This window comes from Phyllobates terribilis, unplaced genomic scaffold (assembly GCF_046119375.1).
Source record: "Phyllobates terribilis strain yellow unplaced genomic scaffold, ASM4611937v1 Scaffold_4__5_contigs__length_816908805, whole genome shotgun sequence".
Lineage (NCBI taxonomy): Eukaryota > Metazoa > Chordata > Amphibia > Anura > Dendrobatidae > Phyllobates > Phyllobates terribilis.
Window position 1 is genome coordinate 34,038,780 of NW_027362764.1, and position 18,008 is coordinate 34,056,787.

Below are 18,008 nucleotides of genomic sequence, written 5' to 3' on the forward strand. Positions count from 1 at the left end.
TATTAATGGTGTTCACCATGAGAAATTGGATTTGGTAGTGTTGAATAACTTGCCTTCTCCAGTAATATTGGGATTGCCCTGGTTAAAATTTCACAATCCTGTACTGGATTGGTCTACCAGTGAAATTAAATCCTGGAGCCATAAATGTTATGACAAGTGTTGTAACGGGCGTATTGCAGCTTTGGATAGGGGAGAATTGCCTGTTCCTATTCAGGATTTTTGGAGAGTTTTTTCTGAGAAGGAATCGCAGGTTTTGCCTCCCCATAGAGACTATGATTGTTCTATTGAATTTGTCCCTGGAGCGACTCTTCCTAAAAGTCGTTTATTTAACCTTACTATTCCTGAGAGGAAGGCTTTGGAGGAATACATACAGACAAGTTTGGCCGCCGGTCACATTAGGCCCTCTAAGTCTCCTGTGGCGGTTGGATTTTTTTTTGTAAAAAAAAAGGACGGCGGTTTACGTCCTTGTCTGGATTTTCGTGAGATTAACAAAATTACTGTACGCAATCCTTACCCACTGCCATTGATTCCTGATCTGTTTAACCAGTTAATGGGGGCCAAGTGGTTCTCTAAAATTGACCTTAAGGGGGCATACAATCTGTTGCGCATGAAGGAGGGTGACGAATGGAAGACTGCTTTTAACACTCCTGTGGGTCATTTTGAGAATCTGGTTATGCCTTTTGGTCTTACTAATGCTCCTGCATTTTTTCAGAATCTTATTAATGACATCCTTAGACCTTTGATCGGTAAAAATGTGGTTGTGTATTTGGATGACATTTTGATTTATTCGCCAGATCTGGAGTCTCATTGGCGGAGCATGCGTGAGGTATTACAGTTATTAATGGACAATTCGCTTTTTGCTAAGCTGGAGAAATGTGAGTTCGCTGTACAGTGAATTAGTTTTTTGGGCTACATTATCTCCAGCAAAGGTTTTGAGATGGATCCGGTTAAGGTTCAGGCTGTGCAGGAATGGCCTAGGCCTATTGGTTTGAAATCGATACAGAGGTTTTTGGGTTTCGCCAATTACTACAGAAAATTCATAAAAAATTTTTCTAGTATTGTCAAACCGCTGACCGATCTCACCAGGAAAGGTGCTGATGCGGTTCAGTGGTCTTCTGAGGCCATTGAAGCTTTTGTGTATCTCAAGGAGAGGTTCACCTCTGCTCCCATCCTTATGCAGCCTGATGTGACTAAGCCGTTTTTGGTTGAGGTTGATGCTTCCTCTGTGGGGGTTGGCGCAGTATTGTCTCAGGATAACGGGGATGGATTACATCCCTGTGCCTTTTTTTCAAAAAAATTTCGGAGACTGAACTGAATTACGATATTGGTAATCGGGAATTATTGGCTATTAAACTCGCATTTGAACACTGGCGCCACTTCTTGGAAGGTGCGGAATTTCCCGTTCAGGTTCTTACGGATCATAAAAATCTGATATATCTTGATGCTGCCAAGCGCCTGAATGCCCGTCAGGCTAGGTGGGCACTGTTTTTCTCGCGGTTTAATTTCTCCGTTACTTACATCCCTGGTACTAAGAATGTTAAGGCGGATGCCTTGTCTCGCAGTTTTTCTCCCATAGTCGGTGCTGAGAAAGAGGAGAACATTTTACAAGAAGGTGTTGTGATAGCTGCTTTGGACTCCGTTTTGGAAAATGAGATTCTTAAAGCACAGGAGAATGCCCCTTCTAACACTCCTCATGGGAGGTTGTTTGTGCCTGGGACCTTTAGGAGAGATTTGTTTGTTGAGTGTCACGAATCTCGGTTGGCAGGTCATCCCGGAATCTCTGAGACCAAGAGACTGGTGGGTCGCAGTTTTTGGTGGCCTGGATGGCAGAAGGAAGTCATTAAGTGGGTGCGTCAATGTACTATATGTGCTAGATCTAAGTCCTCACATACTCCTGCTGCGGGGTTGCTTTGTCCTTTGGAGGTTCCCAGTGCTCCTTGGACACATTTGGCTATGGACTTTATAACTGACCTTCCCCCCTCTGAGGGTTTTACTGTCATCTGGGTGGTCGTGGACCGTTTTAGCAAGATGTGTCACTTGGTTCCTTTCGTCAAACTGCCCTGCGCTAAAACTCTCGCTAAGGCCTTTGTCAAGGAAATTGTCAGACTTCATGGCGTTCCTACTGACATTGTTTCTGATAGGGGTCCTCAGTTCGTGGCTCGTTTTTGGCGTGCCTTTTGTGATAGGTTGGGAGTTCATTTGTCGTTCTCGTCCGGATATCATCCTGAATCTAATGGCCAGACAGAAAGGAAAAACCAGGATGTTGAGCAGTTCTTGCGTTGTTTTGTGGCAGACAATCAAGAGGGGTGGTCTGAGTTTCTGCCACTTGCTGAATTTGCTCTGAACAATCATACATCTTCTTCTGCTGGTTGTTCGCCTTTTTTTTGTTGTTCTGGGAGACATCCGTCGTTTGGGTCGTTCTCCAAGTTGGGATCTGCCGTGCCTGAGGAGGAGAATTTTTCCGGTGATTTGGAGAGAGTTTGGACGGATGTGCGTGGTAATCTTCAGGAGGCCAACAGAAAATCTAAGGACTACTTTGATAGGAAACGACAGGAGGTTTTGTTCGCTGTTGGTGACATGGTTTGGTTGTCCTCTAGGAATCTGCGGTTGAGGATTCCTTCAAAGAAATTGGGTCCCAAGTTTGTAGGGCCCTTTAAGGTGCTTCAGGTTGTCAACCAATCTGCTGTTAGGTTGGAGGTTCCTACCTCCTGGAGAATTAATCCGGTATTTCATGTCTCTCTGTTGAAAAAAGCTGTTGTATCGGATTGTGACGCCTCTGCCTCTGTTCCTCCGGTGGTGGAGGACGGGGAATATGAAATTTCTCGCATCCTTAACTCTAGACGGTATAGAGGTAGTTTGCAGTATCTTGTGGCCTGGAAAGGTTTCGGTCCCGAGGATAACTCTTGGGTGAGGTCGGATGATGTTTCCGCGTCCAGACTTATCAGAGCGTTTCACAGGAGATTTCCTGATAAGCCTGGTCCTAGGGGATCCGGAGGATCCTCTTAGAAGGGGGGGTACTGTTAGAACCTTGCTCTTAGGTTTTTTTTCCTTTGCTGGTCACATGACCTTGTTGGCCTATTTAATCCTGCTCCGCCCTTCTGGCTTTGCTGGACTTCATTGTATATCTACTTTCTAGCTAGCCTGTGCTCTGTGTCTTGCTCTGTTAGTTTGCTTGGTCTACTGACCTCTATGTTCTATATATTTTGTTTGTTCGTCTGTCTGCTACTATTTCTGTTAGGAGGTGTCCCATATTCCTCCCAGTCCTTAGTACTTGTAGGGATTCCTTCCCCACATCTATAGGTCTCCGTACAGACTAGCTTAGGACTTTAGCAGGTCTGATCGCAGGATCAGGTTCCCTGTTACATCGTAGGGATTCAGCTGAGTTCTATCGTAGGGACAGATCTCCTCTCTTTCCTTAGCTCTGGTAGCAGAACATAACACTACCTCTCTGGCCCAGACGTCACCTCTCTGCTGTCCAGAATCCCAGCATGTCTAGCAGCCATATCCTCCTCCTTCTCCTCCCGCTACCTCAAGCTCAATGTAGACAAAACTGAACTCATTATCTTTCCCCCATCTCGCATATCTTCCCCACCTGATCTGTCTATCACAATAAATGACATCACTCTTTCCGCTGTACCGACAATCCGCTGCCTCGGAGTAACCCTTGACTCTGCCCTGTCCTTCAAACCCCACATCCAAGCCCTCGCCACCTCCTGTCGCCTCCAGCTCAAAAACATTTCCAGAATCCGTCCTTTCCTCAACCCTCAATCTACTAATCTGCTTGTGCATGCCCTCATCATCTCCCGCCTCGACTACTGCAACATCCTCCTCTGTGGCCTCACTGCTAACACTCTCGCACTCCTCCAGTCCATCATTAACTCTGCTGCACGACTGGTTCATCTCTCGCCTCGCTACTCCTCTGCTATCCCCCTTTGCAAATCCCTTCACTGGCTCCCATTTCCCCAGCGTATCCAGTTCAAACTACTAACACTGACCTACAAAGCCATCCATAACCTCTCTCCTCCGTACATCTCTGAACTAATCTCCCGATAACAATATATTCCCTTACGTAATCTCCGGTCCTCCCAAGACCTCCATCTCTCCTCCACACTCATTTGTTCCTCACACAATCACCTCCAAGATTTCTCCCGAATATCCCCCATCCTATGGAATTCTGCGCCTCACCACGTCCGATTATCCACCACACCTGGATCCTTCAGACGGAACCTGAAAACCCATCTCTTCAAACAAGCTTACTGTTAGAACCTTGTTCTTAGTTTTTTTCTATTGCTGGTCACATGACCTTGTTGGCCTATTTAATCCTGCTCCGCCCTTCTGGCTTTGCTGGACTTCATTGTATAACTACTTTCTAGCTAGCCTGTGCTCTGTATCTAACTCTGTTAGTTTGCTTGGTCTACGGACCTCTATGTTCTATATATTTTGTTTGTTCGTCTGTCTGCTACTATTTCTGTTAGGAGGTGTCCATTTTCCTCCCAGTCCTTAGTACTTGTAGGGATTCCTTCCCCACATCTATAGGTCTCCGTACAGACTAGCTTAGGACTTTAGCAGGTCTGATCGCAGGATCAGGTTCCCTGTTACATCGTAGGGATTCAGCTGAGTTCTATCGTAGGGACAGATCTCCTCTCTTTCCTTAGCTCTGGTAGCAGAACATAACAGTAAGTCCAGCCTGCAAATTCTCTAAGGAAAGATTTTTCTGTTACATCATGGTGTCGGTTCAGGATTTGGCTCATCGCCTGCAGGGACTCTCTCTGGAGGTGGCCGAGCTCCGTCAGCACGTGAGTAACTGTCCTGGAGCACATTTCTTGGAGCCTAAGGTATGTTTGCTGGATTTATTTTTTGGTGAACACCGAGAATTTTTTTCATTTAAAAATGCTTGCTTATTGTATTTTCGTTTGAGACCCAAATCCTCTGGGGATGAATCCTAGCGCATAGGGTTCATAATGTCACTTTTGCGCAAAGAGCCTCAGGAGTGGGCCTTTTCTTTGCAACCTAGTGATACATGCTTCAGATCAGTGGATAGTTTTTTTTCTGCTTTGGGACTATTATATGATGATCCTGACCGTGTCGCATCAGCTGAGACTGAGTTGAGACGTTTGAAACAGGGATCAGGTAATGTGAAAAAATATTGTACTCATTTCCGTCGTTGGTCTACTCAAACAGGGTGGAACGATTCTGCTCTGAAAAGTCTATTTCTTGCTGGGCTCAATGAAAGGGTTAAAGACCTGCTAATTGCTTATCCTACACCTGAAGATTTGCAACAGGCTATGCAATTAGCTATACGGGTGGATAGGAGACTGCGTGCAAGGGTTAATGAGAGCAAATCCTCTGCTATGTCAGTTTCTGGTTATGAGAATGTGTGTACTAACAGTGGTGAACCGATGGAGATTGGATCGGTGGCACCTCGCTCTCAAGAAAAAGACCGTAGATTTTCTGAAGGCTTGTGTTTCTATTGCGGAAAATCTGGTCATTTGATTAAAGGCTGTGAGCTTCGTATGAAGAAAGAAAAAAAAATGGTCAGTCATGCCCGTATTGCCTGTTTAAATTCCAAGGGTGTATTTTTAGCTGCTTCCACGATTGCTCAGGAAAAATTAATGGAATTTCGGGTGTTTGTTGATTGTGGGTCTACTCTGAATGTAATTGATGGGGGATTCTTGGAAAGACTCAATTTAAAACCCGAACCTTTATCATCCCCCATTGCTGTGGTTTCTGTGGATGGTTCCCCTTTGAAGAATATTACTCTCAAGGTCTGTGAATTTCCTCTCACTATTAATGGTGTTCACCATGAGAAATTGGATGTAACGGGTCTGGGAGGCGGAACCTCTGAGCTACTATACAAGGGGGCGGTCCTTGTAAGGGAGCGGGTGGCGACCAGGGTAGACGGGCAGGCAGTCACAGCAGGTGACTGGGACAGTCTCTGAATGAACGGACAGGAGGTCACGGCAAGTGACCGGGGCAGTCTCTGGATGAACGGGCAGGAGGTCACGGCAAGTGACCGGGGCAGTCTCTGGATGAACGGGCAGGAGGTCACGGCAAGTGACCGGGGCAGTCTCTGGATGAACGGGCAGGAGGTCACGGCAAGTGACCGGGGCAGTCTCTGGGTAAAGGATTGGTACGACCTGTGGCGGCTGATGATAGACGTGAGCTCCCAAGTGAGCAGGCGAGAGTCTCTGGATAAACGGGTGGTCACAGCATGTGACGGCGGAGCCTCCAGGAAGACCAACAGACAGGTAGCAGATGAGCGCTCCCAGGTGAGCGGGCAGGAGTGTCTGGACAGGCGGGTGGTCACAGCACGTGACGGCAGAGCCTCCAGGTAGGCTAGCAGACAGGCAGCAGATGAGCGCTCCCAGGTGAGCGGGCAGAAGTCTCTGGACAGGCGGGTGGTCACAGCACGTGACGGCAGAGCCTCCAGGTAGGCTAGCAGACAGGCAGCAGATGAGCGCTCCCAGGTGAGCGGGCAAGCTGGTCCTTAGACAGACAGACAGGAGTTGGAAGGCAGACCGTCGGACCTCAGGCTAGCAGGCAGGTAGCAGGATATCAGGCAGGAATAAGACAGCAGACTGGCAGGAATCTGGCAGGTATCTGGCAGGTAACTGGCAACGGGACCTGAGGGCTGAAGCAGAGTAGTGAACAGAGCTACAACATTGCTCGGGCACCTCCATTTTGGAGGAGGTGCCTTTTATATGGGAGGTCCTCCGGCAATTGGCCGGGGACTCCTTAGGACGGCGCGCGCGGTCCCTTTAAGAGCGGGGGAGCGCGCGCGCGCGCGCCCTAAGCACACTGCCGGGGAAGGAGCGCGTGCCGGAAGCAGCGGGGAGAGAAGCGCTGGAGGACGCCGCGCCAGGAGCGGGGAGGTGAGAGGGACGGCGTCTCTGCCTAGAACGGGGCAGAGACGCCGATGCTACATTGGATTTGATAGTTTTGAATAACTTGCCTTCTCCAGTAATATTGGGATTGCCCTGGTTAAAATTTCACAATCCTGTACTGGATTGGTCTACCAGTGAAATTAAATCCTGGAGCCATAAATGTTATGACAAGTGTTGTAACGGGCGTATTGCAGCTTTGGATAGGGGAGAACTGCCTGTTACTATTCAGGATTTTTGGAGAGTTTTTTCTGAGAAGGAATCGCAGGTTTTGCCTCCCCATAGAGACTATGATTGTTCTATTGAATTTGTCCCTGGAGCGACTCTTCCTAAAAGTCGTTTATTTAACCTTACTATTCCTGAGAGGAAGGCTTTGGAGGAATACATACAGACAAGTTTGGCCGCCGGTCACATTAGGCCCTCTAAGTCTCCTGTGGCGGTTGGATTTTTTTTTTTTTTAAAAAAAAAGGACGGCGGTTTACGTCCTTGTCTGGATTTTCGTGAGATTAACAAAATTACTGTACGCAATCCTTACCCACTGCCATTCATTCCTGATCTGTTTAACCAGTTAATGGGGGCCAAGTGGTTCTCTAAAATTGACCTTAAGGGGGCATACAATCTGTTGCGCATGAAGGAGGGTGATGAATGGAAGACTGCTTTTAACACTCCTGTGGGTCATTTTGAGAATCTGGTTATGCCTTTTGGTCTTACTAATGCTCCTGCATTTTTTCAGAATCTTATTAATGACATCCTTAGGCCTTTGATCGGCAAAAATGTGGTTGTGTATTTGGATGACATTTTGATTTATTCGCCGGATCTGGAGTCTCATTGGCGGAGCGTACGTGAGGTATTACAGTTATTAATGGACAATTCGCTTTTTGCTAAGCTGGAGAAATGTGAGTTCGCTGTACAGAGAATTAGTTTTTTGGGCTACATTATCTCCAGCGAAGGTTTTGAGATGGATCCGGTTAAGGTTCAGGCTGTGCAGGAATGGCCTAGGCCTATTGGTTTGAAATCAATACAGAGATTTTTAGGTTTCGCCAATTATTACAGAAAATTCATAAAAAAATTTTCTAGTATTGTCAAACCTCTGACTGATCTCACCAGGAAAGGTGCTGATGCGGTTCAGTGGTCTTCTGAGGCCATTGAAGCTTTTGTGTATCTCAAGGAGAGGTTCACCTCTGCTCCCATCCTTATGCAGCCTGATGTGACTAAGCCGTTTTTGGTTGAGGTTGATGCTTCCTCTGTGGGGGTTGGCGCAGTATTGTCTCAGGATAACGGGGATGGATTACATCCCTGTGCCTTTTTTTCAAAAATTTTTTCGGAGACTGAACTGAATTACGATATTGGTAATCGGGAATTATTGGCTATTAAACTCGCATTTGAACACTGGCGCCACTTCTTGGAAGGTGCGGAATTTCCCGTTCAGGTTCTTACGGATCATAAAAATCTGATATATCTTGATGCTGCCAAGCGCCTGAATGCCCGTCAGGCTAGGTGGGCACTGTTTTTCTCGCGGTTTAATTTCTCCGTTACTTACATCCCTGGTACTAAGAATGTTAAGGCGGATGCCTTGTCTCGCAGTTTTTCTCCCATAGTCGGTGCTGAGAAAGAGGAGAACATTTTACAAGAAGGTGTTGTGATAGCTGCTTTGGACTCCGTTTTGGAAAATGAGATTCTTAAAGCACAGGAGAATGCCCCTTCTAACACTCCTCATGGGAGGTTGTTTGTGCCTGGGACCTTTAGGAGAGATTTGTTTGTTGAGTGTCACGAATCTCGGTTGGCAGGTCATCCCGGAATCTCTGAGACCAAGAGACTGGTGGGTCGCAGTTTTTGGTGGCCTGGATGGCAGAAGGAAGTCATTAAGTGGGTGCGTCAATGTACTATATGTGCTAGATCTAAGTCCTCACATACTCCTGCTGCGGGGTTGCTTTGTCCTTTGGAGGTTCCCAGTGCTCCTTGGACACATTTGGCTATGGACTTTATAACTGACCTTCCCCCCTCTGAGGGTTTTACTGTCATCTGGGTGGTCGTGGACCGTTTTAGCAAGATGTGTCACTTGGTTCCCTTCGTCAAACTGCCCTGCGCTAAAACTCTCGCTAAGGCCTTTGTCAAGGAAATTGTCAGACTTCATGGTGTTCCTACTGACATTGTTTCTGATAGGGGTCCTCAGTTCGTGGCTCGTTTTTGGCGTGCCTTTTGTGACAGGTTGGGAGTTCATTTGTCGTTCTCGTCCGGATATCATCCTGAATCTAATGGCCAGACAGAAAGGAAAAACCAGGATGTTGAGCAGTTCTTGCGTTGTTTTGTGGCAGACAATCAAGAGGGGTGGTCTGAGTTTCTGCCACTTGCTGAATTTGCTCTGAACAATCATACGTCTTCTTTTGCTGGTTGTTCGCCTTTTTTTTGTTGTTCTGGGAGACATCTGTCGTTTGGGTCGTTCTCCAAGTTGGGATCTGCCGTGCCTGAGGAGGAGAATTTTTCCGGTGATTTGGAGAGAGTTTGGACGGATGTGCGTGGTAATCTTCAGGAGGCCAACAGAAAATCTAAAGACTACTTTGATAGGAAACGACAGGAGGTTTTGTTCGCTGTTGGTGACATGGTTTGGTTGTCCTCTAGGAATCTGCGGTTGAGGATTCCTTCTAAGAAATTGGGTCCCAAGTTTGTAGGGCCCTTTAAGGTGCTTCAGGTTGTCAACCAATCTGCTGTTAGGTTGGAGGTTCCTACCTCCTGGAGAATTAATTCATGTCTCTCTGTTGAAAAAAGCTGTTGTGTCGGATGGTGACGCCTCTGCCTCTGTTCCTCCGGTGGTGGAGGACGGGGAATATGAAATTTCTCGCATCCTTAACTCTAGACGGTATAGAGGTAGTTTGCAGTATCTTGTGGCCTGGAAAGGTTTCGGACCCGAGGATAACTCTTGGGTGAGGTCAGATGATGTTTCCGCGTCCAGACTTATCAGAGCGTTTCACAGGAGATTTCCTGATAAGCCTGGTCCTAGGGGATCCGGAGGATCCTCTTAGAAGGGGGGGTACTGTTAGTACCTTGCTCTTAGGTTTTTTCTATTGCTGGTCACATGACCTTGTTGGCCTATTTAATCCTGCTCCGCCCTTCTGGCTTTGCTGGACTTCATTGTATAACTACTTTCTAGCTAGCCTGTGCTCTGTATCTAACTCTGTTAGTTTGCTTGGTCTACGGACCTCAGTGTTCTATATATTTTGTTTGTTCGTCTGTCTGCTACTATTTCTGTTAGGAGGTGTCCCATATTCCTCCCAGTCCTTAGTACTTGTAGGGATTCCTTCCCCACATCTATAGGTCTCCGTACAGACTAGCTTAGGACTTTAGCAGGTCTGATCGCAGGATCAGGTTCCCTGTTACATCGTAGGGATTCAGCTGAGTTCTATCGTAGGGACAGATCTCCTCTCTTTCCTTAGCTCTGGTAGCAGAACATAACACTTACAGCCTGCAATGACCACGCTGCCTCCCCAACAACACCGGAGCTGCTGCAACCCCCCAACCTACTGTCTCCTCCCCATTCCCGTAGAATGTAAGCCTGCAAGGACAGGGTCCTCCTCTCTCTGTACCGTTCTATCATTGTTAGTTTGTTTACTGTAAGTGATATCTGTATTTGTTATGTAACCCCTTGTGTACAGCGCCATGGAATCAATGGCGCTATATAAATTAATAAAAGTAATAATCAGGAGCCCCCCCACCATGATAATCAGGAGCCCCCCATGATAATCAGGAGCCCCCCCATAATAATAAAGAGCCCCCCATAATAATCACAAACCTCATAATAGGTGCCCCCATAATAATCAGGAGCTCCCCATAATAATCAGCAGCTCCATAATAATCAGGATCCCCCATAATAATCAGGAGCCCCCCATAATAATCAGAAGCCCCCATGATAATCAGGAGACCCCCATAATAATCTGGAGCCCCCCATAATAATCTGGAGCCCCCCATAATGATCAGGAGCCCCCATAATCACAAGCCCCATAATAGTTGCCCCCATAATAATCAGCAGCGCCATAATAATAAAGAGCCCTCCATAATGATCAGGAGCCCTCCATAATGATCAGGGGCCCCCATAATAATCACAAGCCCCATAACAATCAGGATCCCCCATAATGATCAGATACCCCCATGATAATCAGGAGCCCCATAATAGGTGTCCCCCATAATGATCAGATACCCCCATAATAATCAAGAGCCCCATAATGATAGATACCCCCATAATAATCAGTTGGCCCCATAATAATCAGGAGAGCCCCATAATAATCAGGTGGTGCCATAATAATCAGGAGAGCCCCATAATCATGAGAGCCCCATAATAATCAGGACCCCGTCCCATAATAATCAGGACCCCCCCATAATAATCAGATGCCCTCATGATAATCAGATGAATCATGGGGATCCTGATTATCATGGGGCACATCATCAGATTGGGGCAGATGCCAGAACCCCCTATTGTGCCCGTGTCCGGCCCATCCTGCTATGTTGGACCCTTTAGGCCCAGATGACTCGTTATGGGGCCAGGCAGTTGGAGGATGGGTGATTACCTACTGACAACCACTGACAACCTCCCGCCTTCTTAGCTGTGATAGCGGGGGGATTCAGTCGCCCCATCCCTCAGAGGCTTCCTCTAGTCTTTGGGGTCTTCTGTAACTAGTCTCTCTCCCTCCAGGATTATCATGGAGTCGGACGCCGCCGTGAACGAGAACCTGCGGCTGCAGTTCCGTGCGTTGCAGGAGCAGCAGCAGAAGCGTCTGCAGACACTGATGGAGAGGAAGAGAGAGAAACTCAGCGAGGACGACAAGAAGGCCAACACTTTCGGCGTTCAGGACCGGCTGAACCTGCTGCAGACTGACGCTGAGTCCTCCGGCGAGCTGGGGAAAAGGTGGGAACGTCCGGCGGCTGGATGCCACCGCTCCATCAGTTCCTCCAGAGCTGATACTGCAGAGAGCCATGGCCTCAGTGCTACACGGTGTCATCTCTACTATTGTAACGTTAGGACTTGTCAGTGATCACCACTGCATGGCGTACACCTGCCGAACCCGGGCTCCTGGCTGCTGCTGCTTCACAAGCCCTCATATATCAGCACAGCTTCATTCCTGCCGTGATTTCCCATCCATCCCCTGGTCGCTCTGCTTTCTCTCTGCCTTGTGTGCACTTTCCTCCCTATCCACTGTGGTGATAATCTGCCTTTCTAAGATGCATTTCCCCCTCTCCTGACAGGTACAACCTCCTCCTCGACCCCGCAGTCATTAGGACCCGTCGACCCCGCAGTCTATAGGACCTGTTCACTAAACCTTTCCCACATTACAGGCTCCTGGAAGACGAGAACGAGCAGCTGCAGGGCCAAGTCTGGGAGCTGCAGGACGAGAACGGCCGGCTCCACAAACTCCTCAAGGAGAAAGACTTTGAGATCAAACATCTAAGGAGGAAAGTAGAAGAAAGCAAGATGGCGCTGGCAGGTTAGTGCACCCTGACCTCCAGACCTGAGCTTGACAGAAGTATATGAGGCTGTGACCAGGGACCGGTCCATGCATTATCCACACACAGATCGTGATGCCCGGACGTCTGGATGAGGGTTTAAGCTGCAACAAATCCGCATGTATCATCCGCTGATACAGTGCTGGTCACCATTAGCGGCACCCCTTCATTTTTTTCATAGACTGTACAATATCTTCAGAAATAAATGGAAATGCACCAAAGTTATATCCTCAGGATTTTTTAATTACTGGTCCAAAGTAATACAACAATAAAACATTGTTTTTCAATTTCCATGTTGCAATTTCCAAGAAGAAACAGAGTAAACAGCATGTGCAGCAATAAAGGCCCCCCTAATTAATACTTGATTGCACCCCTAATTAATACTTGATTGCACCCCTAATTAATACTTGGTTGCACACCCTTTGGCATTGCTGACATCCTCCGCCATCTATAAACTCCTTGCACTTCTCACCTGGAATTTTCTCCCATCTTCCTTTGCAGTTTGTTCAGGCTCTTGAATGTTTGCAGGTTCTTTTTCCCAATGGCAGATTTCAGATCACCCCAAAGATTTTCAATGGGATTGAGGTCAGGACTCATTGCTGACCATTTAAAACAGTCCATTTTTTCTTTTTCAACCATTCCTGTGTACTTTTGGATGTGTGCTTTGGGTTATTGTCTTGCTGGAGGACCCATGAACTTCAACTCAAACCAAGTTTTCTCACACTGGGTAGGACATTTTGATCTAAAATCTCTTGATAATTCTCTGATTTCATGATTCCTGTGATACGGTCAAAGCCTCTAGCACCAGATGCAGCAAAGCAACCCCACAGCATGATGGATCCTCCACCATACTTAATTGTTGGTAAGGTGTTCTTTTCCTTATAAGCTTCATTCCGTGGTCTGTAAACAAACTGTTGCTTAGCATTGCCAAAAAGCTCTATTTTTGTTCCATCTGTCCACAGAACATTTTTTCCAGAAGGATTGTGGTTTGTCAAGGTTTTCTTTGACAAAGATCAGTCGTTCCTTTTTATGTCTTTTCTTCAGCAATGGTTTCTTCCTTGGCCTACGCCAATAAAGTTCTGCTTGGTTTAGTATGCTGTGTATGGTACTTGTTGAAACCATGACCCCAAACTGTTCCAGGTTGGCCTTGAGGTCTTTGACATGGTGTTTTTTCCACCATTCGCACCAACCTTAGAAGACATCGCTTGTCAATTTTCCTCTTTCCCCCCACATGTCTAGGGAGGTTTTTGACGGTTCCATGCTTAGAAAACTTCTTAGTAATTTTGTGCACTGTTGAATTGGTGATACCAAGGTCTTTGGAGATGGCCTCATTTCCTTCGGAAGTCTTATGTTTGCTAATAATAGCAGTTCTGATGTCCTCAGACAGCTCCTTTGTCTTCACCATTGTGACAAAGGAACAGGGCCTACCATGTGGCTTTTTAAAACACTGAAGTCATCTTTCATTGGCTAATTCATGTCACATGGGCACCGACAATTAATCACAGGTGAATCTCTTTTGTGATTTACCACAGGTGAGTCAAATGTGTTTCCATACTAAATTAATGTAAAGGTGTCAATACCAGAGACACAGCAGCTTTAGGTTTTTCTGTTTTTCCCTCCCGTTGTTTTTTGTTGTAAATTATCGTTTATCATTTGCTCTTTTGTATTTAACACGAGTCTCTATACAAAAAACTGTTTTGCTTGATGCATTTTTTTCAGGCGATATTCCACATTATGTACTTAACCTTCATGGAGGCCAATAACGAGGAGCAGGACTGTACAGTGATTTTTAATACTAAAACCTCCCAATGTAAAAATAGATGATTTGTGGCATGTAGCAAGTCTCACGGCTGTGTGCGTCTGCCTGCAGGGACGGCTGGAGATGTCGCAGCCACCAAAATCGTAGAATTGTCCAAAAAGAATCGGGAACTGAGCGCCGAAATGGAAAGCGAGAAAAGCAAAGCGAGACAGATGAATAACAAAGTGACGGCGCTGGAGAGAGAGGTAAGAACATGGCGGACGATCAACCACCGACGCCACAGAGGGTCTGACCTACCGCCGGCCACGTATCCATCGTAACTAACCGTCCCTACTGTTTTGTGTATACAGCTCCCATGCAGAGCGATGTGTCTTCATGGTTACAGATTAACCCCGTACAGTCTGATGCCGCAGTCACGCTTCCCCTCACCCTCTCTGCCACCTCTTCTGCCACCTATGGAAGGGTGTGGGGTAAGATGCGACTGCAGGGTTGTCTGACAACTGTCTCCATAGTTGTATTATTCCTCCATTATTGTGCAGCGGGAGGTGAACACATACAGTGAATGGCACTTGGGGCGCGTGACCCTTTTTTTTTTTTTTGGCAGCTTCAGAACTCAAATCTTGCAGAAAACTTTGGGAAGGTTTCAGGACCTGGGCTCAAAGTCTCCCGCTCTGCAGAAGTCACTCCGGTGAGTTTCATACAGATCTCATATGTTACCCATAAATCTGTGCCCTCACCCCACCAATCAAGGGCTGTAATGAGAGCTCATACCCGTGAAGGGACCTCATATCACACACCATCTGACACACGGATGCACTTCCCTTAGTAGTGACTGTGTAAATCTGTATGTAGTGATCTCCCCCTGGTGGTGACTGTGTAAATCTGTATGTAGTGATCTCCCCCTAGTGGTGGCTGTATAAATCTGTATGTAGTGATCTCCCCCTGGTGGTGACTGTGTAAATCTGTATGTAGTGATCTCCCTCTAGTGGTGGCAGTATAAATCTGTATGTAGTGAGCTCCTCCTAGTGGTGACTGTATAAATCTGTATGTAGTGAGCTCCCTCTAGTGGTGACTGTATAAATCTGTATGTAGAGAGCTCCCTCTAGTGGTGGCTGTATAAATCTGTATGTAGTGAGCTCCCCCTAGTGGTGGCTGTATAAATCTGTATGTAGTGAGCTCCCTCTAGTAGTGGCTGTATAAATCTGTATGTAGAGAGCTCCCTCTAGTGGTGGCTGTATAAATCTGTGTGTAGTGATCTCCCTCTAGTGGTGGCTGTATAAATCTGTATGTAGAGAGCTCCCTCTAGTGGTGGCTGTATAAATCTGTGTGTAGAGAGCTCCCTCTAGTGGTGGCTGTATAAATCTGTATGTAGAGAGCTCCCTCTAGTGGTGGCTGTATAAATCTGTATGTAGAGAGCTCCCTCTAGTGGTGGCTGTATAAATCTGTATGTAGTGAGCTCCCTCTAGTGGTGGCTGTATAAATCTGTATGTAGAGAGCTCCCTCTAGTGGTGGCTGTATAAATCTGTATGTAGTGAGCTCCTCCTAGTGGTGACTGTATAAATCTGTATGTAGTGAGCTCCCTCTAGTGGTGACTGTATAAATCTGTATGTAGTGAGCTCCCTCTAGTGGTGGCTGTATAAATCTGTATGTAGAGAGCTCCCTCTAGTGGTGGCTGTATAAATCTGTATGTAGTGAGCTCCTCCTAGTGGTGACTGTATAAATCTGTATGTAGTGAGCTCCCTCTAGTGGTGACTGTATAAATCTGTATGTAGAGAGCTCCCTCTAGTGGTGGCTGTATAAATCTGTATGTAGTGAGCTCCCCCTAGTGGTGGCTGTATAAATCTGTATGTAGTGAGCTCCTCCTAGTGGTGGCTGTATAAATCTGTATGTAGTGAGCTCCCTCTAGTGGTGGCTGTTTAAATCTGTATGTAGTGAGCTTCCTCTAGTGGTGGCTGTATAAATCTGTATGTAGTGAGCTCCCTCTAGTGGTGGCTGTTTAAATCTGTATGTAGTGAGCTTCCTCTAGTGGTGGCTGTATAAATCTGTATGTAGTGATCTCCCTCTAGTGGTGGCTGTATAAATCTGTATGTAGTGAGCTCCCTCTAGTGGTGACTGTATAAATCTGTATGTAGTGAGCTCCCTCTAGTGGTGGCTGTATGAATCTGTATGTAGTGAGCTCCCTCTAGTAGTGGCTGTATAAATCTGTATGTAGTGAACTCCCTCTAGTGGTGGCTGTATAAATCTGTATGTAGTGAGCTTCCTCTAGTGGTGGCTGTATAAATCTGTATGTACTGAGCTCCTCCTAGTGGTGGCTGTATAAATCTGTATGTAGTGAGCTCCCTCTAGTGGTGGCTGTGTAAATCTGTATGTAGTGAGCTCCCTCTAGTGGTGGCTGTTTAAATCTGTATGTAGTGAGCTTCCTCTAGTGGTGGCTGTATAAATCTGTATGTAGTGAGCTCCCTCTAGTGGTGACTGTATAAATCTGTATGTAGTGAGCTTCCTCTAGTGGTGGCTGTATGAATCTGTATGTAGTGAGCTCCCTCTAGTAGTGGCTGTATAAATCTGTATGTAGTGAACTCCCTCTAGTGGTGGCTGTATAAATCTGTATGTAGTGAGCTTCCTCTAGTGGTGGCTGTATAAATCTGTATGTAGTGAGCTCCCTCTAGTGGTGGCTGTATAAATCTGTATGTAGTGAGCTTCCTCTAGTAGTGACTGTGTAAATCTGTATGTAGTGAGCTCCCTCTAGTGGTGACTGTATAAATCTGTATGTAGAGAGCTCCCTCTAGTGGTGGCTGTATAAATCTGTATGTAGAGAGCTCCCTCTAGTGGTGACTGTATAAATCTGTATGTAGTGAGCTCCCTCTAGTGGTGGCTGTATAAATCTGTATGTAGAGAGCTCCCTCTAGTGGTGACTGTATAAATCTGTATGTAGAGAGCTCCCTCTAGTGGTGACTGTATAAATCTGTATGTAGTGATCTCCCCCTAGTGGTGGCTGTATAAATCTGTATGTAGTGATCTCCCCCTAGTGGTGGCTGTATAAATCTGTATGTACTGAGCTCCCTCCAGTGGTGGATGTATAAATCTGTATGTAGTGAGCTTCCTCTAGTGGTGGCTGTATAAATCTGTATGTACTGAGCTCCCTCCAGTGGTGGCTGTATAAATATGTATGTAGTGAGCTCCCTCTAGTGGTGGCTGTATAAATCTGTATGTAGTGAGCTTCCTCTAGTGGTGGCTGTATAAATCTGTATGTAGTGAGCTCCCTCTAGTGGTGACTGTATAAATCTGTATGTAGTGAGCTCCCTCTAGTGGTGGCTGTATAAATCTGTATGCAGTGAACTCCCCCTAGTGGTGACTGTATAAATCTACATGTAGTGAGCTCCCTCTAGTGGTGGCTGTATAGATCTGTATGTAGTGAGCTCTCTCTAGTGGTGGCTGTATAAATCTGTATGTAGTGAGCTCCCTCTAGTGGTGGCTGTATAAATCTGTATGCAGTGAACTCCCCCTAGTGGTGACTGTATAAATCTACATGTAGTGAGCTCCCTCTAGTGGTGGCTGTATAAATCTGTATATAGTGAGCTCCCCCTAGTGGTGACTGTATAAATCTGTATGTAGTGAGCTCCTTCTAGTGGTGGCTGTATAAATCTGTATGTAGTGAGCTCCCTCTAGTGGTGGCTGTATAAATCTGTATGTAGTGAGCTCCCTCTAGTGGTGGCTGTATAAATCTGTATGTAGTGAGCTCCCTCTAGTGGTGGCTGTATAAATCTGTATGTAGTGAGCTCCCCCTAGTGGTGGCTGTATAAATCTGTATGTAGTGAGCTCCTTCTAGTGGTGGCTGTATAAATCTGTCTGTAGTGAGCTCCATCTAGTGGTGACTG

At 46.5% G+C, this 18,008-nt stretch overlaps 1 protein-coding gene across 1 annotated transcript in view; it reads left to right on the forward strand.

The window, feature by feature from the left end:
* The window catches only part of CCDC13 (coiled-coil domain containing 13), a 43,638-nt gene that overhangs the window by 5,115 nt on the left and 20,515 nt on the right, over positions 1-18,008 (forward strand). Inside the window, exons 2-5 of the mRNA XM_073677221.1 lie at positions 11,566-11,778; positions 12,207-12,355; positions 14,245-14,378; positions 14,738-14,821. Coding sequence (XP_073533322.1) covers positions 11,573-11,778; positions 12,207-12,355; positions 14,245-14,378; positions 14,738-14,821 — 573 coding nt within the window. The 5' untranslated portion in view covers positions 11,566-11,572. The remainder of the gene's footprint in view (positions 1-11,565; positions 11,779-12,206; positions 12,356-14,244; positions 14,379-14,737; positions 14,822-18,008) is intronic.